At 56.5% G+C, this 22,147-nt stretch overlaps 3 protein-coding genes across 4 annotated transcripts; 1 reads left to right on the top strand and 2 right to left on the bottom strand.

Moving 5' to 3' along the window:
- Window positions 1-21: 21 nt before the first annotated feature.
- Window positions 22-1,940, bottom strand: LOC126489778 (uncharacterized). Its single transcript, XM_050124289.1, has 2 exons — window positions 571-1,940; window positions 22-148 (listed from the first exon to the last, which is right to left on the bottom strand). Exons 1-2 carry the CDS (start codon window positions 1,398-1,400, stop codon window positions 139-141), a joined length of 840 nt encoding a protein of 279 aa, XP_049980246.1. The 5' UTR covers window positions 1,401-1,940; the 3' UTR covers window positions 22-138.
- Window positions 1,782-2,407, top strand: Frey1 (Frey regulator of sperm-oocyte fusion 1). Its single transcript, XM_050124290.1, has 3 exons — window positions 1,782-1,885; window positions 2,047-2,120; window positions 2,286-2,407. Exons 1-3 carry the CDS (start codon window positions 1,782-1,784, stop codon window positions 2,405-2,407), a joined length of 300 nt encoding a protein of 99 aa, XP_049980247.1.
- A 103-nt stretch (window positions 2,408-2,510) lies between these two features.
- Window positions 2,511-20,331, bottom strand: Mapk8ip1 (mitogen-activated protein kinase 8 interacting protein 1). Of its 2 annotated transcripts, none has more exons than XM_050124287.1 (12): window positions 20,083-20,331; window positions 10,138-10,243; window positions 7,938-8,240; window positions 6,564-6,645; window positions 5,592-6,401; window positions 5,379-5,454; window positions 4,835-5,007; window positions 4,502-4,611; window positions 4,230-4,346; window positions 4,021-4,091; window positions 3,824-3,922; window positions 2,511-3,258 (listed from the first exon to the last, which is right to left on the bottom strand). In XM_050124287.1, exons 1-12 carry the CDS (start codon window positions 20,178-20,180, stop codon window positions 3,186-3,188), a joined length of 2,118 nt encoding a protein of 705 aa, XP_049980244.1. In that variant the 5' UTR covers window positions 20,181-20,331; the 3' UTR covers window positions 2,511-3,185. The 2 variants fall into 2 exon arrangements, with proteins under 2 accessions (XP_049980244.1, XP_049980243.1); XM_050124286.1 differs by lacking the exon at window positions 20,083-20,331 and adding an exon at window positions 11,278-11,638.
- Between the last annotated feature and the right edge of the window lie 1,816 nt (window positions 20,332-22,147).

Genomic DNA, 22,147 nt, shown 5'->3' with positions numbered 1-22,147 from the left:
ACTGCAGCCGGCTCCTTATCAGTGGGCAGGGAGCCTCCTTCAGGTCCGGGGCAGCTTCATCTTGGCATAGCAGACTGACTTAGCCTCCTCCGGCATGGGTCATGATTTGCCTCAACTGCGTGACTAGATGCTTCTTTCTCACTGGCCCCTGGTGAAGACAAGTGAAGGAAGCTAGGCCACGGATGACCACGGTCTAATAAGCTTTCTAGGCAGGACCTGTTTCCCCTTTCACTACAGGGCTAAACAAGCCCAGCCATGCTCCCCAGGAGAAGCTCTTCTCCGTGGCAGAAGTCAGCTCTGCCGGGACTGGGATGGACAGAGTGCAAACTGAGTTTGTAGGAAAATGAGCAGTTGCTGTGTGTGCTGGAGTTCCCTGGCTGCCTCTCCCAGCAGGCTGGCTCTGGAGCTAGGCAGGCTGTGGTGGAGAAAAGGGGGCCTGAACTTTACTGTCCTCAGTGTTTGTCCTCCCCCTCTTCCTTTGTCCCTTTCTGTCTCTTAGACAAAAGTCTCACTGGCCTCAAACTCATAGCCGTCTCAGTGTGCGACTAGAGAGTAAGCTGTCACACCTACCTTGTTCCTGTCCTTCCTAGCAGGTCTCTTGACTTTGGAGAACACTGCACCTCTCCTTCAGGCTCCTCCTCCACTGTGCTCTCATAGCCCAGCTCAAGTGGACATGCTTGCCGTGTGATGCTGAGAAACACAGCCCTGGGCTCTGTGCGGGAGCAGTAGAAAGGGCAGCCCATCAACTTGTGGACTCCAAAACTAACCCTCTGCACAGCCTCACAAGCATCCTGAGTACCTACACTAGCAGACTCTGGCGCCATACAGCACATGGTCCCTGCCTTGCAGGCCCTAACTACCAGGTACATCCCTGTACACACTACACTGAGATCGTGAAGATGGAGGTGGTGTTGCCTCTGGCAGTGATGGCAAAGAAGGAAACCTTCCAGCAGCTTGTGAAACGCAAATCCAGTAGCGGTTTTGTCAGGTTGGAGCTGGATAGAGACTACCCACCAGGCCACACCCCTCACCCAGAACTTCAGTTTCCTGCCTGCAGCTGGGGCAGGGTCTTGGAGCACAACCCTCAAGTGCCATGCAGCAGGGACATGAGGAATGGATGGTATGAGGCCCAGGGAACAGTCTGGTGGGCAGAGATGAAAGGGTGGGGAACGTCTGCGGGGATGTGGGAGAGGCTCAATCAAGGTAGTGGGGCAGGGGATGAATGACGCAGCAGACCATGGGGACTGTGGGTAGGGAGGAATATGGTGGCGTCCAGGAGTCAAGAGTGAGCATATGGGATTCCAGGTCCCTAGAACTGAGGACGGGAGGTATCCTGGCAGGGCTGCAATACTGAAGCAGTTGTATGGGACAAGAGTCTGGCCTGGCGGTGGTAGACACATCTTTGATCCCAGCACTTGAGAGGCAGAGGTGGAGGCAGACAGATCTCTGAGTTCACAGCCAGCCTGGTCTACAAAGTGGGTTCCAGGATGGCCAAGGCTGAGAAACCCTGTCTCCAATCCTAGCACTCTGGGAGGCAGAGGTAGACAGACCCCAGTGAGTTCAAGGCCATCCTGGTCTACAGAGCAAGTCCCAGGACAGCTAGGACTGTTGACACAGAGAAACCCTGTCTTGAGAAACAGTCTTCTCCAGGAAGAGAGGTAGTACTGGCGCTGAGCCCTGGAACTAATGTCCTTTGTGAGGTGGCCCTGAGAATTGGCACCAAGTTCCGTCCTGCTGGGGGAGGGGCAGGCAGAAGCCACAGTAGGGACTGTATACAGGAGATGGTTCTCGCCATGCTGGGGGCTCTGTACCCCAGGGCTGGGCTCAGTCTCTTCCTTTTTTACCTCATCCTGGCAGGCGCACTCCTTCGACCTCAGCCCCAGAGGTAAGGCCAGAACCTCAGGGCCTAGAAGACTCTGGGTGAGGCTGACCGTCTTCCTGGGAAGGGTTAGTTTATCAAGTTTTCACACTGGGCTATAGCACAAACCAAAGTGGCAATGGCCTTTGGTGCCAGGGCTCGGCTCAGCACAGCGACGTTTCCTGTAGGTCTCAGCGATCTGTCCCTGAGGAATTTTCAGCCCCGCTGGAACTCCTGCAGCCGCTCTCAGACCTAGTGGATGGTAGTATTTCTCTCTCCTCTCCCACCCTCCACAGCTGATGCCCCTAGAACGCCCCTAGGGTCAAGCCCTGTGTCTCCTACTCCCAGACTGCGACCTCGGAGCTCATGACAACCCCATTCCAAGTCAGGAGCTCCTCCCTCCACCATTATCCTCTTCTCTCTGTAGACTATGGGATCAGACCCAAGCACCCTTGGCCACGAGGGCCCCGACCCCTTCTCTCACAGGCCCAGCAGCGCAAGCGGGACGGGCCCAACATGGCTGACTATTACTATGACGTGAACCTGTGATAGGAACCCGCATAAAGCTATTCTGGGCAGCAAATGCTTGGCTTGCTAGCCTGTGTGTGACGAGAAGGCCCAGCAGGGGTCCAAGTAAATACACCCACTGTGATCCAGACAGGAAATGGCACTTTAATGGTGGTCTCCAGGTGACAAGACAGCATGGGATTGGCTGGGGCCAGCTGAGAGACTGCCTTTCTCTGCCAGGCAGGGCTTGCTGTAACCTCTCCTTCCTAGCGCACAGAAGCAGGCCAAGACCAGCAAGCTGGCCAGGCTGGAGGTCAGAGCTGCCTGGAGGCCCCACGATGCCAGCTGAGAACAGGGTCTTTGCTGTCCTGTATGTCATTTCCTTACTGGAAAGTCCTTGGGAGGCGGCTGGGCTCAGCCTGAGTTCAGGGCTCTAGGTGAGGTGGGAACAGGAAGATGGGCACTTCCAGGTGGAACGGGCCTTGTCAAGGCAGGAGCCAAGTGCCAAAGAAGCCACAGTCCCTGGCATGAAACAAGGCCCAGGGCAGGGCAGTACCTCTGTTTCTAGGGGATTCCTTTGTGGTCAGAGGCCTGACCTCCCAGCCCCATCCTTTCCCAGCCCCCAGAGAGCCTGTACTGTCCTCCATAGATGAATCTAACCCCATATATTACAATAAACTGCATCTGCCTCTCCCCACCCCCGTCCCACCCCCAAACAGCCCTCATTTCCCCATTCTCTTGTGGAAGTGCCACGTCTTGTCCGTAGCCAGCTGTCCTAGTACTGGCCTGGGGCTGGGGGCTGCAGAGGGTGGGGGCGCCGCTACTCCAGGTAGATGTCTTCTGTAGGACAGGTGTACTCCACAAACTGCTTGTAGAACTGGTGAAATGCACGCCTGGAAAATGGGGGACAGCTGGGGTGACCAGGGCCTCAACCCAGGTTCTCCCAAAGGCACTTTAGAATTCCAGGGCAGTGTAGCTCTGTGCTCTGGGCAGTCATCTCCCAGAGAGGAACAGGCAGCTAACTAACAAGGAAGTGCCCCAGACCCTGGGCTTCTCAGGACCTCCCAGCCTCTTCCAGGACAGGGTGACAATGGCACTGCACAGGAGAAAATACCAGGGCTGTGACAGGACACATTACCTGGGCAGACCCTTACCAACACACACACACTTACCCCACAGACTCTGCCAGGGCTGTGACAGGGCACATTACCTGGGCAGATCCTTACCAACACACACACACTTACCCCACAGACTCTGCCAGGGCTGTGACAGGGCACATTACCTGGGCAGACCCTTACCAACACACACACACTTACCCCACAGACTCTGCCAGGGCTGTGACAGGGCACATTACCTGGGCAGACCCTTACCAACACACACACACTTACCCCACAGACTCTGCCAGGGCTGTGACAGGGCACATTACCTGGGCAGACCCTTACCAACACACACACTTACCCCACAGACTCTGCCAGGGCTTTGGTGGAATCTTCGGACACAAAGACATGGCAGGCAAACCGGTGATCAGCAGGGTGCTTGGTGATGAACCCAAAGTACCTGTGGGAAGGTAGGCATGTGTGAGACAGAATTCTTACCCTTACCCCCAAGGGCCCAAGCCTAGCAGTGGGGCTCTTCTGTCTGCCTCTCCCACTTACTTGTTGTTCTTTGGATGGTATCCACAGAAAGAGATGTTTTTTAGCTGGAAAAAGTGGCTACATTTATTTCCCTACAGGAGGGACAAGAGAAACAAGACAGTCAGCTTGCAGGGGAAGCAGGCAGGAGGGGCAAATAAGGAAAAGGTGGGCACACGGGGAGGGGAGAAGCATGTGGGGCAAAGGGCTGGCTGGGGCTTGAAGGAAGTCACCTTGGCCTCCTGAGCATCATCGGCTTTGACACCTATCTTGACACCCCTGACACTGATCTCAAGGACACAGCTGGAGGGTGGGTTAAAGTGCACGGTGAGCCGGCGGGTGGTGGCAATCTGCACGAGGGACAGAAACACAGGGAAGCTCTGTGTTTCTCTCTGGATCCCTCACATCACAGCACCGCCTCCAGACCCCTGTCCTTTTCCCCAGCAGAGGGGACTGGCTGAGGATCAGCATCCCCAGGAAAAAGCAAGGAGTCAGATTTGGGTACCTTTTGCATAGCAGCACAGAGGACATCATTGCCCTTGTGATAAGGAACCTGGACGGAGCCCAGGAACTTCACCCGGAATTGGTCAGTCCAGTCGCTGTTTTTGGCAAGGGCTGGAAAGCAACCATACAATAAGAGAACCTCAGCATGGGGCTCAGAGCCAAGCCAAGATGGGAGAGTGCAGCCTGTGGGGCAGCGGGGGTGCTACTTGGCAGAACTGAAATGACCTCTGCCCGCCTCCCTGGTTAGCTAAGACCTGGGGTGCGTGTTCACTAGCAGCCAAGTTTGGTGGAGAGATGCAGGGGTGGGTGGGACCAAACTGGAGGGAAGTACTACCTGCCATGTGCTCGGGCTCCTTGGTGACCTCAATGGCATAGTAGGCAGGAAACACACCTCGGGCTCCTGTGCGCATGTTATAGGCCTCATACCAATAGTCTTCTGCCTGCAGCTCCACCAGCAGAGGGTCATCCACTTCTAGCTCAAGTTCGTCTTCATGTCGAGGAACAAACCTGTCCCCAAGGGCATGTGGTACTGATCATCGGGGTTCTTTAGCCAGACCCAGCCTGGGACCCTGAGCCGTTGACATTTGCAAAATGCCCATGTGCCTGACACAATGCGGCCCCCCAGGGACACATGGCACTCAGATAGGCATCTGCTACCCAGGACTTCAGAGGCCAGGGAGGAAGGGAAGATGGGGCACAGGTTCTATGCAGGGCAGGCAGCTCTGGCCCCTAACCAGGTTCAGCGCACAGATCCAGATTCCTCATAACACCTCATCATTTTGTCTCTAAGCTGAGTTCCTACAAGGGCATACTGTCCCCCAGCAGCTGAGGGGATGCCAATGATGGGCTGGCAAAGGCATGGAAGGGGCAGCCCTCACCTGAATATGGCCCGATGGGATTGCTCATGCTCCTCCCCGTTGATGACACAGGAGAACAGCCCAAAGGACTCGGCACCTGTAGGAAGTCATAGGCTGGAGGAGATGGCCTCGGCTTAGGGCAAGTAGAAAGCTCTGGCCTGCTCTCAGACAGACTGTGTGCCATCTCAACTTTCCCTGGCCAGAGCCCCCACCATCCCCTGCTCACTGACTCACTGGAGGAGCGAGAGCGGCCGCTCATGAAGACGTTCAGAAACTTCTTCGAGAAGTGGACATCAGGCTCATCTGGCGTGGAGTCCTCTGAGAGGCAGGCGGGCGGCCGGGGCTGAGGAGCCTCCTCATACTCCTCCCCAATGGCTGATTCGTAGGGCGAGGACGCAGAGGCACAGTTGTCATACACGGTGGCGGAGTCGCTCTCGTCGCTGTAGTCTCCGAAGCATGGCCGCAGGCTTACCAGCTCAAGCTGCGCATGCTCATCCACCACCAGCGTGTACTTGACCGAGTCGTAGGACAGGGCGCTGGTGTCCGAGCTCAGTGAGGCCCGTGGAGGCGGGGGTGGCTCCCGAAGGCTTTCCCGCCACCCTCCTTGTGGCTCTGCTCGCTCTGGGGACGACAGGCAGTCGAAGCCCTCATCCTCTTCACTGATGGAGGGGTGTGGCCGTCCTGCAGTTGCCGAGTAAACTGCTGGGTCTGGATCCGAGCTGACAGACATCCGGCTCTCCGTGGGTGGCAGGAAGGAGGAGGTGGGCTCTGCAGGGTCTGGGGGCCTCTGCACTGGGGTCAGGTAGATCTCCTCAGTTGCCTCTAGCCGCACGTCTGCCTGATAGTGGATTCGGTCTCGATGGGAGTGGCCCCGGCCACTGGGTGCAGTGGCAGGAGGACCATTCGGAGGTGCCATCTGAGTGGCGGCGCTGCGGCGGCAAGGGCTGTCGGTGGAGGTGCCTCGATCCTTGGTGGGAAGAGGACTGCTCTGGGGTGGCAGTTCATCACTCAGGCAGATGTGTTCATGTGGCGGTGTCTGCTCCCCTACAGGACAGACAAGTTGGTACTGAGAGCCGGACCCACTCCAGACACCTGTCCCTCCTCTTCCCTCTGCAGCCAGTCTCTGGCTCCCGGGTGACCTCACTCAGCCCAGGTGGGCCAGGTGAGGACCGCTGGGTCTCTAGCTCAGGCAGAAGCCTCACTTACCTGTCTTGAGAGGGGAGGATGATCGAGACACACGGTCCTGCCAACTGTGCTTTTTGCCTAAAGAATTATTGTTCAGCGTGTCCTGTGCAGAGGACAAAGGGCTCTTATGAAGAGGCAGCCAGCAGTGCCCGGCACTGGGAGGTCCTGGGCCTGCCCCCATCAGGCCACCCCATCTGGCCTTGCCCAAGGCCTCTCTGCCAATCTCCCCCTGTAGCAGGCAGGATGGGAAATTACCGCCCTCCCCCAGGCCTGCTGGCTTGGAGACAACCCTCAAGAGATGCAGTAGTGGTGCTGGCCAGTGTGGGTGCTGAGGAGAGGATGCGGTGTTGTGGGGGAGAGTCAGACAGCAGCCCCAGACACTGAGGGAAGCCATGTTCTGATGCTCAAACCCAGCCTGGTGAAGGACAGGGTGACGGACTCAGAAACCTGGGGTCCAGCAAAGTGGTGGGTGCAGTCTGGCACAAAGAAGGGTCTCCCCAGAAGCTGGCCTGTGGGCCTGGATGAATCACTCGAACCATGACTCCATAGCACTCACCCCCACTTCACCCCACGTGACTAAGGAATGGCAGTCCTACTTCCTGGATCTCCCAGAATGCTCACACATCCCACATCCTTAGCCTCCTGGGACCCCTGAGCAGGGCTCTCCACACACAACTTGGGCTCCCTCTCCAGGGAACACCATAAGCAACACACACATTCATGAGTTGAGCTGCCAGAGTCCATGCCAGAGGATTCTGGGAAAGGGAGCAAGCTCTTCCCTGAAGCCCCTGAACTATCCACCTCCCCAGCTCCTTCCCTCCCAGTACCTCTCCTGCCTAGGCAAACAAGACAATGGGTCAAGGCAGCCCTCTTGGCATCCAGCCACCTGCCAGGGGCCCTAGGCCCCCAACTCAGTCAAACAACTCCATCCCCCATCTCTAGTGTTGCTTTCTGGAATGCCCAGCTGCTGAGATGTCCAACTGGCTGCAGACCCTGAATTCCCACTCCGGCTTAATCCCATTTCAGATGCTCTTTTCTCCAGGCGCTGTTGCTGCCTCAACCTTCACAGAAGCCCCCAACCCAAAGATGACCTTGTCACAGCCGGGGGAACCCAGCTCCTTTGTTAGGTCCCTGTAAATCTCCCCACTGGAACCCCTGGCAACACCTTCAACCCTTTCCAGGCTCCACACCCAGCCAACCGGACAGACTTCTCAGGACTTTCCTGCCCCTCGTCAAGTCCTTCCTCTGGCCCTCCTGCAGAAAACCTATCCTTCCCCAGGCACCGTGACAGGGTCCTCGACCCCACCACCAGCAGAGCCCACCCACGCCCCTCCATCTTCCCTGTCCACCCCGGGCGCCGCCCCCTCAGCTCTGCCCCGCCGAGATGTGCCTCACCTGAGACCGCGGCACCTGCGGGAAGAGGTTGAGGGTGGTGGGCCGCTTGGGCCGGTAGGTGTCCCCGCTGCCGGTGCCCGGGCCCTGGCCGTGGCTGCGAGGCGCCGGCTCCTGGCCGGACTCGGCTTTGGGCGGCCCCACTCCAGGCCGTTGGGCGGCGAGCTCGTCGTCGTCCTCCTCGTCGTCCTCGGCTCCGGGAGTGTCGCCTGCTGCGTCGATCAGGTCCATCTGCAGCATCTCCGCCTGCAGCCGGCTCCCCGCGTTGCCGCTGCCACCCGCAGACAGCAGCCCGGCGCGCGGGGGCTGCGCGGCGGGGACGGAGGGGAGTCAGGGGCGGGGCCTTAGGAGCGGGGGAGGGGTCTCTCGGGAAGGGCGGGTCTGATGCCGCTGTGCCCCGCCTCCCCACCGGACGAGTCCATTTCGCGGCCGCGAGAAGAGGAAGACAGGGAGCCTAGCAGAAACCCGAACACTGGACCGCTCCCCCTCGCCCCTCAGCGAGGCCGCATTCCCAGGCCAGAAGTTCGCCCACGCCTCTCCGCTCCCACGGTCCCCCCCTCCCGACTCCTTGCACCCTCCCGTTTCCTTGGCAACGGCCAGTGACCTCACCCGGGTGGTAAGCCGAGCCCAGAGTGAAATCACCACTGTTGCCATGGAGACCTAGGGGTCGCCCAGGAATTCCGGTCCCAGTAGGGATGGGTGAGATAACTGGCGCTTGAAGGGGCCGTTGAACCAAACTGGGAAAAGTGCTCGTTAGCCAGGTGAGGAAGATTGCAGTGGGGACTGGAGGTCCTGACTGGACCCGAAGATGGACTCTGAGGGAGGGGGAGCTTTCCCAGTCAGGTCAAACCTGCACACTTCCTCATCCAACCGTGCCTTTAGAGCCCCAAACTATTTGCTACTTTCATTGTTGTCACTAACTCCTGGCACCTTGGACAGATCCCCTGACTTTGTACCTCAGGAGCTGGCTGGGCCGATGCTCCAGGTTACCAGAGAAGACACTGTAAAGTGGGGGGGGGGAGGGGGGGAGGGGGAGGTCGCTGAGGCGGACAGTTTCAAACTCCAGAACAGGTATGGGGCCTTAGAGAAGTTGTGACCCGCTCTGGGACCACTCCCCAAGCCCAGAAAAAAATGGCTTCTGCCTTCATCCTTTCTGGCCTAGCCGGAAGGTACAGGATTGGGTATGGGGACGGAAATGGCTTGCTTTCCTTTGCCTTGAAGGTTTTTTGTTTGTTTGTTGAGACAGGGTTTCTCTGTGTAACATTCTTGGCTGTCCTGGAACTTACTTTGTAGACCAGGCTGACCTCGAACTCACTGAGATCAGCCTGCCTCTGCCTCCTGAGTTCTGGGATTAAAGGTGTGCGTCACTGCTGTCCGGCTTTGCCTGGAAGTTTCTAAAAGTGCTAGGGCAGCAGGAGGTCAACACTAAGACAGATGCCCTTCCCTAGCCACACCACGGCTATCTAAATGGTACCTCTGGCTACTAACTACCTGGTTAGATCAAGTGATGGGCTCTGACACCTGACCCAGTGCAGCTGCCTTCCATATCCTGCAAGCAAGCCCTTGGTTTGTGTTCTGACAAAGGAATGGGGATTCCCATCTATCCTGGGTACCCTGGCACTCAGAAGGACAGGAGGAAGCCTATCACTATGGTAAAGGCAAGATACGCAGAGCAATACCAATACTGGAACAAGCCCTTGGCAAACGCCACTGAAAGCCCAAAATGTTGGTAGTGTGGCCAGGGTGGTGCAGTGGCGGCCATGGCCTCAGGGGCTAATCCAGCAGCACCCTGGCTCCCTTCCCTGCCCCAAAGAACTGCAGATTTCTACCAGACTCCACCCTGTACTGCTGCAGGCCTCTGCCAAGAAGCTCCTGAAAGGCCCCTCCCTTCACTCTGGCCCTCACTGCCTCTGTCCTGCATCTCAAGCCCTCCTGTGCGCTCTCTCTCTCTCTCTCTCTCTCTCTCTCTCTCTCTCTCTCTCTCTCTCTCAACAAATGAGGGAGCAGCTCCCTGCTACAGCACTGAGATACGAAACACTAGGATTTTGGAGTGAGCACCCAAGATGTACCAAACATTACACTAGATGCTTCCGGCGTTGTTCATTCTCTTTTAGCCACACATACTCGGAAGCTCCTTTGTAACTCTGGGTGTACTTTTGTCCCCAGTCCCCAGTCCACTCAGACTCTCCAGACCTAGCCTTACCCTGAGGGACAGTGTGTCTTTGCACTGCAGGCTGATCCCACACTCATCAGTGATCTCTGAAAGGTCTTCATCCTCAAACTCCTCCAGACTGATGTCGTGGGTGAGCCTGGTGGGGACAGAAGCCAAAGTTACAACCCAGGGGGTCTAAGCCTCAGCTAAGCCTGCTGCTATCTTCCTCTTCCCAGGGGAAGCCTCTGGAAGGCAGGTGACAGCTTCCAGATGGAGGATTGTCTGTCTACAGCAGTTGCAGAGGAAGGATCTGGGTTGGAGCCAAAAGGCATTCCACCTAAGGTGGCGGGAGCCAAAAGGCATTCCACCTAAGGTGGCGGAGGAGGCAGCTCTAGGTTCCTCCAGCATCACCGGATGGGAGTTCTCCATCCGGCTGCCAACCAGAAGGCAGTCCTAGAAGACCCAATTGTCCAGAGCTGGGGCTCTGTTGGAGAAATGTCTCCATGGCCGAAGCAAGTGCCAAGGCTAGTTCAACCCCAAGAAGTACCCAGAGCAGAGAAACCTTTGCACTCTACAGTAACAAGAACCAAAGGGCAATCAGAAGGCACAACCGGTACCCCTTTCTCTCACCCATAAAAATACACACCCTTGAGCCAGGGTAATAGTGAGGGGACCCTGGGATCGGCCTGTCCTAAGAAAAACTGAAGCTTGGTTTTTAACCATACAATCTCATCTAGTGCAAGGGTCCTGACTAAGTGGGGTCAGGGGAGGCCTGGGCCTGGGCTTGTGACAGCCCACAAAGAGTGATACCAGGACACGGGCACCAGCACACTCGCAGGCTTCCGGCAGCCCAGCCAGTCTGTGTGCCCACCGTGGGGACTGCCTGCCCCCTGTAACCCGCTCACTGTAACCCTGGCACTCTGTCTGGCTTAGTGTAAGTGGGACATTGGGGAGTTGGAGAAAATGTCTGGGCCTTTTCCCAGAGACCAGGAGGTTAGGCACAGAGCAGGGGTACACAGCTCAGCCAAGGTCACCCAGGAGAGGAAGGGCGGGAGCAGCTCCTAGAAACCTAGAAGACTCACACCTTTGCCATCTACCTCACTCAGTCTGAACAGGGGCCCTGAGCTCAATGGAGCACCTCCGGACTGACTCACCCCTCCCCCACCCTGAGGTCAGCCCCCAGGACCCTACCAGCGCTCCCACTGATCCTCCAACCAGCTGTCATTGTCTGGGCTTGAATCCATCTTCAGCACCAGCTGCATGGAGAGCCCTGCCCGGCCAGGGGGCTGCGGGGCTCCAGGACTGCCCTCTCATGCCCAGAAGGATGGGGGGGTCAGAGCTCAAGGCAGGGCTGGGGCTCCTGGCCTCCACCAACTGGGCCTGCCTTTCTGCATCCGGCCCGCTGCAGAAGCCTGGGGAGCTCATTAAAAATAGATGGGCCGGAGAGGAGGCCGCAGCTGCCGACCCGGGCCCCAGCCCCAACTCTTCCTGGCCCAACCCTCAGATGCGGGCAGCTTTCTCCCTAGGCGGCCCGACACGCTGCGATGTCGCCGCCTCCCCCGCGGGATCGGGTTACTGCAATCAATGCTACTGGCTCCACCTGCCCTTCCAATGCCCCTGTCGGAGGCTGGAGTGACCCTCCTCCCAAGGCCAGGCTTGTAAGCAGACGGCAGAAATCTGTTTTTTTTCCCCCTCAAAGCCAGACACTGATCGGCTTTAAAGGGCCAGCGCCACACTCAGGCTGCCAAATGGGAAGATGGAGGGGCTTCCAGAGTGCCCCAAGAATGGACACCCGAATCTCCACAGTCACAGGCTCCGCCTCCACACAGTGTCTGCGAGGCTTCTGCAAGCCCGCCCAGGGCCAGGGTCGAGGGACGGGCGCAGGGGGGAGACAGTGATGACCCCTTTGGAGGTCCCTAGTAGGAACTGCCCTGGAAGATTCTGACCCAAAGGGTAACAGGTTTCCAAGCATGGGGGTGTGGTCGCCAGCTGGTATGGAAGTAGTGTGGGGGGGGGGGGGGGGGGGTACGACTGGTGCAAGCCCAGAGCTTCCTCCTCAGTCTGTGGCTAACCTTAGGTGCAGCCTGCCAGTGAGGTGTGGGACTCAGGCAGCATGGCCGTTCTTGGGTCCCACTGGGCATCTTCTCTGAAAGTGTCCTCTGATGCCCCAGCTCTGCTGTGTCCTCAGCACACACCTGTCTCCCTGCTACCAAGCCCTGGTCCAGTTCCTGCATCCACCAGGCAAAGAGGTGCCCTTGCCTGCTGGCCTCAGACTCGCTACACCTGTATTGCCCTTCTTGTGTCCATGAGGCAAAATCTCAAGGGACACCACCATCCCTTCCCTCTCAAGCTCTCTGCAAGGGGAGACTGTGAGTAATTACCTATTTCCTGAGCCTTGCTCCTCAAGTATGGGTACTAGGCCCCAACAGTGCCCAACCTTGGACTTGCATGGTACAAGTGACAGGCCCTCAAACTGGGCATGCCACAGGAATGCTCAGGAAAACCGCCCTCTAGGAAGTTTTCCTAGCTCTCTCACAGGGCAGGTGTTAAACTCTGCTTGGAGCCGGGCGATGGTGGCACACGCCTTTAATCCCAGCACTTGGAGGCAGAGGCAGGCTGATCTCTGTGAGTTCCAGACCAGCCTGGTCTACAGAGCTAGTTCCAGGACAGGCTCCACAGAGAAACCCTGTCTCGAAAAACCAAAATAAAATAAAATAAAAAAATAAACTCTGCGTGGATGCAACAGAGACGCCCTACCCATCCTAGAGAGGTGGATGGAGCGCACCTCCCTTGGCCCCCATCTGGACTGGGTGCTCCTGGAGAGCAGAGCTGGCGGGGGTGTCATGTACACACTATACATGCCAGGTGTCGGCCACAGGACAGCCTCCGTCTCTGTCCTCAAGCTGAAGGGTTTGGAGTGCAGCTGCAGGATTCTATATGGCCAGAGATGTGTCTCTGTGTATCCATGGCCCCTCATCATGGCTGAAGAGTCATTTCCCTGAACAACAGGTCTGAGTGGGGCCAGGCCAGGCGAGGGCACTGAGTTAACTGGACAAAGATAAGAAGAGCCTGGGCTAGGGTCAGGAGTCTTCCATTAATCCTTAGTTGCCTTGAGGGTGGGAGTGGGGTTGCCTTTTCTCTCTCCTGAATTCACACAGATAAGAAGTCCTAGGGCATGGCGTGTTTCATCCATTTAAAAACTTTGCTATCATTACCCTTGTCTTCCTTTGGGGTGATTCTTCTAAGCATGGTGGGATGGCAGAATGACCCTATGTCAGGCCTGGTATTGAGAGCAAATCCCCCCTCGTCTTCCAAGATGCCACCAATGGGGCCACCAACCCTGCTACATGTCTTTACCACCTTGGGATAGGGTTCTGGACCATCTCACAGAGAAGGCCCCCTAAGGCACATGTGTAAGCTTCGGTTTCCTTTCTGCCTGCCACCTCAGGATGAGAGGGAGTGCCTGAGTTACAGAGTGCGGGGAGGAGGCCACTGCCAAAGGAGGAGAGGCAGGGCTGGCCAAGGGCTGCCCTCTGTTGGCACCAATGGTCTCAGTCTCCCAGGCAGAGCCAGGAGACACAGAACAGAAGGGGCCTGGCAGCTCTATGTTCAGGGGCACCAACAGTGAGGCAGAGAGGGCTGGAAGGCAGGAGGTTCCTCCTGACCGTGCCTAAGGCATTTTCTTGGGAATCTGAGCCCTGGCCTGGGCAGTGGCACAGGAGTATAACAATCACGCAGCCCTGAGGGGTTCTCAGCTTCTTAGACACACAGCACAGCCACGTTTGGTGGTCCTACGTCCGAGTTTGGTCACTGGATGCTGCACTGACCTTGGCATCTGTCTTCCTGCAGTTCAGACCCTCTTGCGAGGTGGCTCCCAGCAACACCTTGTACAGGTTCTGGCCATGACCACACCCCACACTCCCCACGCTGTCCTGGACTAGGCTGAGTTCTGCAGTCCTGCTCGGGATTCTCATGTGGCTTCACGCTGCCCTGCCACCTTGGTTCTCTTGTCCTAGTGCTCCTCTGTGCTGCAGGTCTGGCTGGTCCTCACTTCCTCATTTCTGCAACCCAGGAACAGGCTGAGGCGCTGTACCCAGGAAGGGAGAGCCAAGTACAGCACTGAACGTTCATTGACTAAGGCCAGGTGTGGGCTGTCAGAAGCCACACTTGAGCCGTGGTCTTCCAGCTTCCTACCTACGTAGAAGAGACTAGTCATGGTGCCCCCGCGGGCTTCTTGTGATAGAGTCCACCGGATATCCAGGGGTCCAGCCTGTTCTGGCCGTTATAAATCTTACAGAGCTGGGTCTCAAGAGGTCCTGAGGGAACCCCACTGTCTAGCCTCCTGCCCTACCTCCACAGGGCACTCGCCTTCATGGTGGCTCTTAGCCCCGCCCAGTGGAAGTTGTGGAATGACTGAAGCTTTCCGTTTGGGTTTAGGACCCACGCAGGCCACTCACTAGGTCAGGGTTCCGAATAAGCGAGAACAAACTACAGCAATCCTGAGCCTTTACATTCTTGCCTCGCAAATGTCTAGGCGAGTTCCCTTTAGGATCCAACTTCCTGTGTTCTCAACAGAGCATCTAGGGTAGGCCATCTGGACCTCTGGGAACATAGCCCTGGCTGAATCTGGAAGGCAGGGTAAGCCAGGTTCTCAGGATACCCTCATCCCCCGGCCAGTGGACCAGTAGTCTGGCTGCTTCTTGATCTAGAATTAATTCCCTTCCATGGTGGAGTCACTACCACCGCCAGCAGCAGCAAAATGTCAACCAAAGAAATGAGTTCTTCCATGGGACAGCCCCCACTCAGGGTTAACCTGCTAAATTTGTCCAAAGTGTTCAGGGATATGTAGCAAGGATTCTGTGAATAGTGGGGTGACTCAGCTTGGACGAAACACCCCCAAACATACAATTCCACATGTGGAAATCCCTTACACACAAAAAGTATATGATGTTGTATGGGGTTGGTACTGCGGGCCCAATTTGTAGAACTCTTTAGGCACCAAGCTAGATCTGGGTTGCTAGAGCCATGGAGGAGAGTCTAACCCAGAATGGGGTCGGAAGAGCAGGGCAAGGCATTCCAGTTTATGCATCTTCTGAAATAAACATTATAGAGTCTGTGTGGGAATGTGGAGAAGGACAACCAATAAAATAAGCAGAAGGTTAGGCTGAGCCCGGAGACAGCTCCACCCACAGAGCACTTGCCTCACGTGCCATGAGGCTCTGTGCTGGATCCCCAGCACATACCCGCAACCCCAGCATTGGGAAGGTGACAAGAAGAGGATCAGGAATTCAAGTCAGGTTCCAGGCCAGTCTGGGTGACACGAGACACTGTCTTTTAAAAAGATGGGGGTTGGAAGGGGGGAGGCAGGCTGGATGACCCATGGCTTCCCTGGGAAGACACAAGACCCACAGGGATGGGAGTTGTGGGGTAGGTGAAATCTGATGAGTTTGCCTTTGCTTTGCTGGGCAAACTTCTGGCTCTACCCCCACATCCTAGCCCCAGACTCCTAGTCTCTCCACTGCCAGTTTCTTGAGGGTGAGGCCAGGAACTAGCCTCAGTCTCCTGAACTCACCCCAGCCAATGCAAGCTGTGCAGACACTAAATGAACACTCTTAGATGACGGAGGCTGCCTGGTCGGGGAGGCCCGAACACAGCCAGCACCCAGTAGAGGTTCCCAAAGTTGTACATGAATGTGAGCAGGGCCAGGGGACAAAGATGACATTCTAGAAGACCCCTGAGCAGGGGCTGGTAACACAATTTATAGGAGTGTTTAGTCCCCAAGGCAGAAGTAAACTGACATTTCCCAGGGATCCAAAGACGCAAAGGCTCGGATGCCAGAAGTCTGGAGTAGAACTCCCTCCCTGGCTACAGGTGGACTGTGTGAGGCTGGCCGTCTCCTCTGGTCTATACCACAGGTTCACCAGGAGCTAGGCCAGAAGCAGCAACTGCCATTCTGCCTCCTACCCTCGCCATACATGGTCAGTGGTTCCCAGCCTGGCTGCTGGGCCACCTTGTCCTCCACCATCTCCGGGTGATGGCCATCTTCTCAAACACTAGGACCATGGTTCTAGCCCAGTACCACCTGTCCTCCCCTAAGCGCCACACCCCAAGCCAACCACCCTCTTGACTCCACAAACTGGGTCACAGAGATCACCAGTCTGAAGTCTGGAAGATGCCAAGGGGACTGGACCACTGCCTGCCTAGCTCGCATCTCCCGCGCAGCCCTGGCACTGTGTCTTCTCCAACCTCCGACTAAATTCCTCCCTTCCAGTAGGAGGATCTGATGTGTCCCATCCTCTATCCTGTCCCCAGGCCTTCTCACCTGCCTGCAGGAAGAGCAGGATGGCTGGTCTCCCGCCTACCGGTTCACCCTGTCCAGCAGCCAGAGTGAGCGCAGAATATCCACCTAGGCCAGCAGGGACCGCTTATGGCTGAAGAGTCCAGCATCCTAACACAGCCTCCAGTTTCCTGCACAACTTTGCTCTCCACGCTGCCAAACAGGTGTCACCCTGCATGCTGTTTTCCCAGTGTACCTTCCTCCTCTGGGAGGATTGCTTGACCTTCTCCTGTGGGACCTGAACCTATAGACCACCACACTTGGCCTATCTGGGAAGACACTGTCTGTCTCTCCCTACACTGTTGCCTGCATGGGGATCAGACCCATGTCAGGACCTCCCATGCTGCCCTCCTGGTGAGCCTGACCCACGAAGGCCATGCATACAGCTCTGAACAGGGGTAATGAGCCCCTGTGCTGCTGCTGTGGGCGTTTCTCATGCCCAGGCAGTGCGGGAGGGTCAGTAGACACCATACAGGGACTCTGGGTCCTCTACTCCATCCCAACTGTCTCACCAACTTGCTGTGTGTTCTTGGGGAAGGCACTGGCCCATATTCCTACATAAGAGATTCCCTGGACCGGTTTTCTTTTCTCATTTCATTTCCTTCTGCAGTGGCAGAGTTGGAGCCGAGGCCCCTCCAGCACATACCCCAGCCCTGACGAGTGGATATGTGAGGTCCCCCTTCTCCACATGAATGCCCCTTTGTCCTGCGGGTCCTTCCACTTGGGAGGATTGTTCCGTTCCACCCCTTCATTCCACACGCCCAATGGATCCATTGTGTTATGCTCCAAATTCTCTCCCCTAAAGTTTCCTTTATGAAGAGCATGGACCAGTTAAAAATATCTTTTTGCTATGCTGTAAGTAACTCAGTAACTTATACACATGCTAATCCAAACATATGAAGCCAAATGGTACCCAAACAGGTAAAGCAAAAAACAAAAAAGTTCTCGCTCCACCCTGGATCCAGACAAACCACTAGGGACCAGATGGAAGATTTCTATAATCAGAAAAACCACCAGAACATACTCATTAAATTAGCTTCCAACAGGCTCTCCCTCTTTCCAGTCCACACACGCTTACCCCTCCAGAGGTGCTCCCCAGGATCCCAGGGCTCTCTCGTTTGGTGGCAGAGCTGAAATCAGACTTTCTGGGTTCACATCAGCTCCACTACCCTCTACGCCTTGGTTTCCTCATCCAAAAGCAGGGGCAATACTAGCCTGTCCACGTGGTTACGGGAAGACACTCTTGTACACAAAGTTCTTAGCATGCTGCTTCCCCGAGGCTGGTATCACAGTGCTCTGCTCTCGGGGAGCAACATGACCAGGACACCCAGCCTTAATAACACACCTGCTCTGGGCAGGGTAGAGAGGACAGCCACGTGTAGACATGCGGCACCTACACATTCCAGAAGCTCACACACACACACACACACACACACACACACACACACACACACACACGAGTTCTAGGACCATCCTGAGCAGAACCTAAAGAAGACATTTGGAAGAACAAAGACTCAAAGGACTTAAGGGCCCAGTCTTGGCACACACAGGTAAAAAGAGCAGTTGAACTCAGAATCCTACCAAGAGTCACAAGACAGCATAACTGCTCAGGGTTGGATGGAGCTGGACCACTGGCTGCTTAGGTGGGACCAGAGAAAGGGCAATGGAGCTGCTGAAGTAGGCAGCAGGCCATGCAGGGCCCAAGCACTGCCCAGTATTCTTCCCACGAGCTTGCTGTGTCTCACAGGCAGGCCAGTGTTCTGAAGGGCCAGCTCACTCCTCCACCTTTTGGTACACTGTTGTCCTCACTCCCCATAGTCCAGATTTGGTCGCAGAGTCCCCTCCTCCTCCTCCTCCTCCTCCTCCTCCTCCTCCTCCTCCTCCTCCTCCTCCTCCTCCTCCTCCTCCTCCTCCTCCTTCTCCTCAGCTTCTCAGTTAGGCCTGTGTACTACAGAGTAGGGGTGTGAGCCTGTCCTAAGCCAGAGGTACAGCCTGTAGGGAGGGGGAACTGAGCAGGCTCAGACCTGGTCTCAGGGTCCAGTCCTGACCCAGTTTCACTTTTCTGTGGTCCCTATGCTAGCCCCTCTGCCGTCCTTTTTTCCAATGCCTCAGCACGACAAAAAAGCAGACCAAAGTCCGCCCTCAGGGTGGTTGTGAAGGCCCAGTGGAGAAACGCTTTGACAGAAACAAGCTGTGCAGGCCCCTGTCAGTGTGCACAGCTAATGTTGAACAGTGACTTCATATGTGCTATCTCCGCAGGCCCCTGTCAGTGTGCACAGCTAATGTTGAACAGTGACTTCATATGTACTATCTGTCATCTCCTTCCCAGGCTGGACTCAGTACTAATTTAGCCTACTCAACAGATGAGACCAAAGAAGACAAAAGCATGCTTGGATCAGGCAGTAAGAAAACAGCAGAGCTAGGATTTGAACCCATGTCCCTCATAGTGAATTTTTCTTGCCCTGCAAAGTTCTGACCTGCTTTGGAGAATGGAATTCTTAGCCCGGAGGCTGCAGCCCTTCAGCCTTCCTTCAGGTCTAGAACCTTCCTCCAGCCCCCTCCTTCTGGTTCTCTCATCTGGGCTCAGAGCCTTCTTGGAGGACTCAGGCTGATTACATGGTTTGAGATCCCAGGGGGTCTCTGCCTACCTGAGGATCTGGGAGCCAGAGACCCCATCGCAGTTGATGAGTTGGCGCCAGAGCCCAGCTGGGGCCTGGCTGGGGCAAGGGCCCCAGGAGAGAGAAAGGCGCCTGCTCCTGCCATGGGGAAACAATGAGATATTTCTCAGCTGCTTTCTCCTAGATTCTGGAGCTGTGACATGACACTCTTCTTCCTCACTCCCTCTCTCTCTCCCTCTCCCCCCCCCACCTCTCTCTTTCTCCTTTCTCTGTCTCTGGCTTGCTTGTGTGTGTGTGTAAGCGAGGGTGTGGGTGTGTGTATGTGTGTAAGAGAAGCCATCATTGACCCAACACATTACTCCTTATGTCTCTGACAAATTTACCTGGTCTGATACCAGATTTGAGGGTGGATAGAACCAGGTCAGGGTCCTCAGTATCTATCACAGGAGGGACCCCCAACAGTATCCTTGGATATTCACAGGCAGATTCCCCTCCCACAAGCAGTTCCACTGGTTGAGGCCGATCCTTCTGCCTATACAACTGACCAGGTGGGAGCTGCCCAAATTCAGAAGACCTTGCCCACGACAGCCTAGCAATCTGGCCAGGCAAGCTGGGGGAGGGGCTCACGATTCGCTCCTCAGAGCATCAAGGTTGTTACTTGAAAGAACTGGGAGCCATGGACTCCAACCCCTAGTCTGCTCCCACCTTGGGTAAAGCTTGTGTAAAGTCTGGGCGGGTTGCTGCACCGGGAATTCCATTCAAACCCTAAACCCATTCTCGGCGCCAAGGTAGAGGGGAAAGGCGATCTCAGGTCTCTGCCCAGATCCATCCGAGCATCCCGCCCCAGGACATGAAACGGTGAAGGAAGATGCGGGGGAGGGTAGATACGCGGTGGCCACAACCTGGACCAACCTGGGTTGCAGGGGTTGGTGGCTCGACCAGGAAGTGAAGTCGCCCTCGGGTCTCCCCGCCCCCCCCCCCAGGGATTCCAAGGCTTCAGGCCAAACCGAAGGGCGGGGCGCCCGCGGCCGCTATCCTCACCTGAAATTGGGAGGCGACGCGATGTGCAGTCCCAGGAATGGGGAGGCGGCTGGCGGGGACGCGGCGCCTCCGCCCAGGCCGCTCTCTCGCTCCGCCATTCCCGGGCGCAGCCCTGGCCATCCGGGCGGAGCGCGGCGCGGGAGGCAGCGGCGGCGGCGGCGGCGGCGACGGAGGAGGAGGCGCGGCGAGGAGGCCGCCGCCGCCGCGGGGCTCGGACTCTGCTGGGGCGGGCGCGGCTCCGGACCGCGCGCCCCCGCGAATGCGCCCCGCGCGCGCTCCCGGGCAGGCTGGGGTCTCATGGCCCCGCCCCCGCCCCGCCCCCGAGCTCTCCGAGGTGCTGACGCTGGGTCCACCCGGCCACCCTCAACATCCCACCGGACTCTACAGGCACCCGCAAAGCTTTGCTCGCCAGAGAGCAGGACCTAGATCCAGGGCATTAGGTGGCTAATGGCAGGATCTTGCTCCCCAAGTCCATTTTTGGCCTCCTCAGCAATGAGAGTGGGAAAGAGGGTTTCGGATGATAAAGGAGAGAGGATAGTGGAATCCAAGAGTAGTAGTCAGTCAGCTTTGTGGCCAGGTGGCCTAAGACCACAGTTTGGTTCCCCAAGTAATCAGACAGTGGGGACTTGCATTGGTGACCTCACAGCTTGAAGGCTTATCTTTTTCATCTGTGAAGTGGGGCACGATCCCTCCATGACTGCGATGAAGAAGAAACAGAACAGAAATGTTTCTAGGAACACCTCTCCCAGGATTCTCCCTAATGGGGCACCTCTGTCAAGACCCCCTTGAGCCTCATCTACCCCCGATGACCTGAGCCCCGCGAAGTCTCTATGCCAGCACTCAGGTTGTCCTGGAAGTCACTATGTAGCCCAGACTGACTTTGAACCGGTGACAATCCTCGAGTGTCTTGCTAAGCCTGAGGATTAGTGTGAACTCCTGTGCCCAGTTCCCCAGCACCCACACATTCCTGAACTGGCTTCTTCCACCCTAAGGCCCAGGACCTTCCTCTTGCCCCCCGGAGCTGGCTTCTTGTGGGGGAGGCTGTTGGCTGTTTCTGTTCCCCACACCCACTCTGGGTTGAGCTGTGATTTCTTCCTGGCCCTGTATTAGGTCTTCTCACACTCCATAGGCTGCCAAGGGCAGGGCCCCAGCTTTCGTGCCTCCCACCCATCTTCACTATTCCTCTGGCCACAGACCGGCCCTTAAGATAGGTAGAGCAGGACAAACTGGGAATGTTGCCTCCTTTTCCTTTCTGGCAAGAGGCTGCAGCCTTGAGAACATTCAGAGGCCTTGGCTGCCTCTTCCCTCCCTGCCATTGAGGCTTGAAGAGGTGGTTTGGCCACTTTCACTGCCTCTTCTGGCTCAGGCCTTTTACACTAGGCCCTACCCTAATCATATTATGGAGCCTTCCTTCTTCCCAGGAAAGCAGTCTTGCCTAGTTATTATGGCTGGTGTGTGCTTGTTTCAGATGGGCAGTATCCCCAGGAGGTAAGAAACATGAGTATGTAGGGCAGTTCTCTCCAAGAAACTTCTGTCAAGATCAAAGGTCTCTCAGCTTCTCCAGCCGAGGCAGAACTACATGAGAAGCCCAGAGAGCGAGGCCAGCCCTGGACTTGGTAGGAGCAGGCCAGCGGGCTCTGGAGGCAGAGCCAGGAATGAGAGGAGTACTGGGTAAAGTCGCTCTCCCATCTGTAGAGCAGACTGTGGTTTTCTCTGGCTTTGCCTGAGCTCCTCTCCTACCAGGAACACCCATGTGCACAGCACTCTGGCCAGATAGTGCAAGACAGAGCCAGCATCCAGGCCTTGGCTTCCATAACTGTGTCCAGAGGACACATACACCTTCTTGGAATATCATAAAGAATAGATGCTGGGCCAGTGTGAGGTGACGTTCAGGAACCTGCCTCATCCCCTGTATTGTTTCAGCTACCCGATTCTGACCAAGGTCGAGGGCTACTGCCAGCCTGCTACAGTAGCTTACACGGCCTCCTCTATCCAAGGGGAAAGAGAGACTGGACTCCAAGAGAACCAGCTTAAAGCTTTACCAGGTTCAACCTCAGTAGCCGCA

Source organism: Alexandromys fortis, unplaced genomic scaffold (assembly GCF_014885135.2).
Source record: "Alexandromys fortis isolate MF-2015 unplaced genomic scaffold, M_Fortis_MF-2015_v1.1 scaffold_222, whole genome shotgun sequence".
NCBI lineage: Eukaryota > Metazoa > Chordata > Mammalia > Rodentia > Cricetidae > Alexandromys > Alexandromys fortis.
This window is presented reverse-complemented; position numbering and strand designations above follow the sequence as displayed.

Bases quoted from the DNA above. Each gene is read 5' to 3' on its own strand.
- LOC126489778 (XM_050124289.1), bottom strand. From the start codon at position 1,400: ATGTGTCTACCACCGCCAGGCCAGACTCTTGTCCCATACAACTGCTTC.
- Frey1 (XM_050124290.1), top strand. From the start codon at position 1,782: ATGGTTCTCGCCATGCTGGGGGCTCTGTACCCCAGGGCTGGGCTCAGT. The intron at 1,886-2,046 runs GTAAGGCCAGAA...CGTTTCCTGTAG, and splicing joins CTTCGACCTCAGCCCCAGAG to GTCTCAGCGATCTGTCCCTG. The intron at 2,121-2,285 runs GTAGTATTTCTC...TTCTCTCTGTAG, and splicing joins GCTCTCAGACCTAGTGGATG to ACTATGGGATCAGACCCAAG.
- Mapk8ip1 (XM_050124287.1), bottom strand. From the start codon at position 20,180: ATGGCGGAGCGAGAGAGCGGCCTGGGCGGAGGCGCCGCGTCCCCGCCA. The intron at 5,008-5,378 runs GTGAGGGCTGCC...CCTTGGGGACAG, and splicing joins TCCCATCGGGCCATATTCAG to GTTTGTTCCTCGACATGAAG. The intron at 4,347-4,501 runs GTACCCAAATCT...TCCCTCGTGCAG, and splicing joins TCTGTGCTGCTATGCAAAAG to ATTGCCACCACCCGCCGGCT.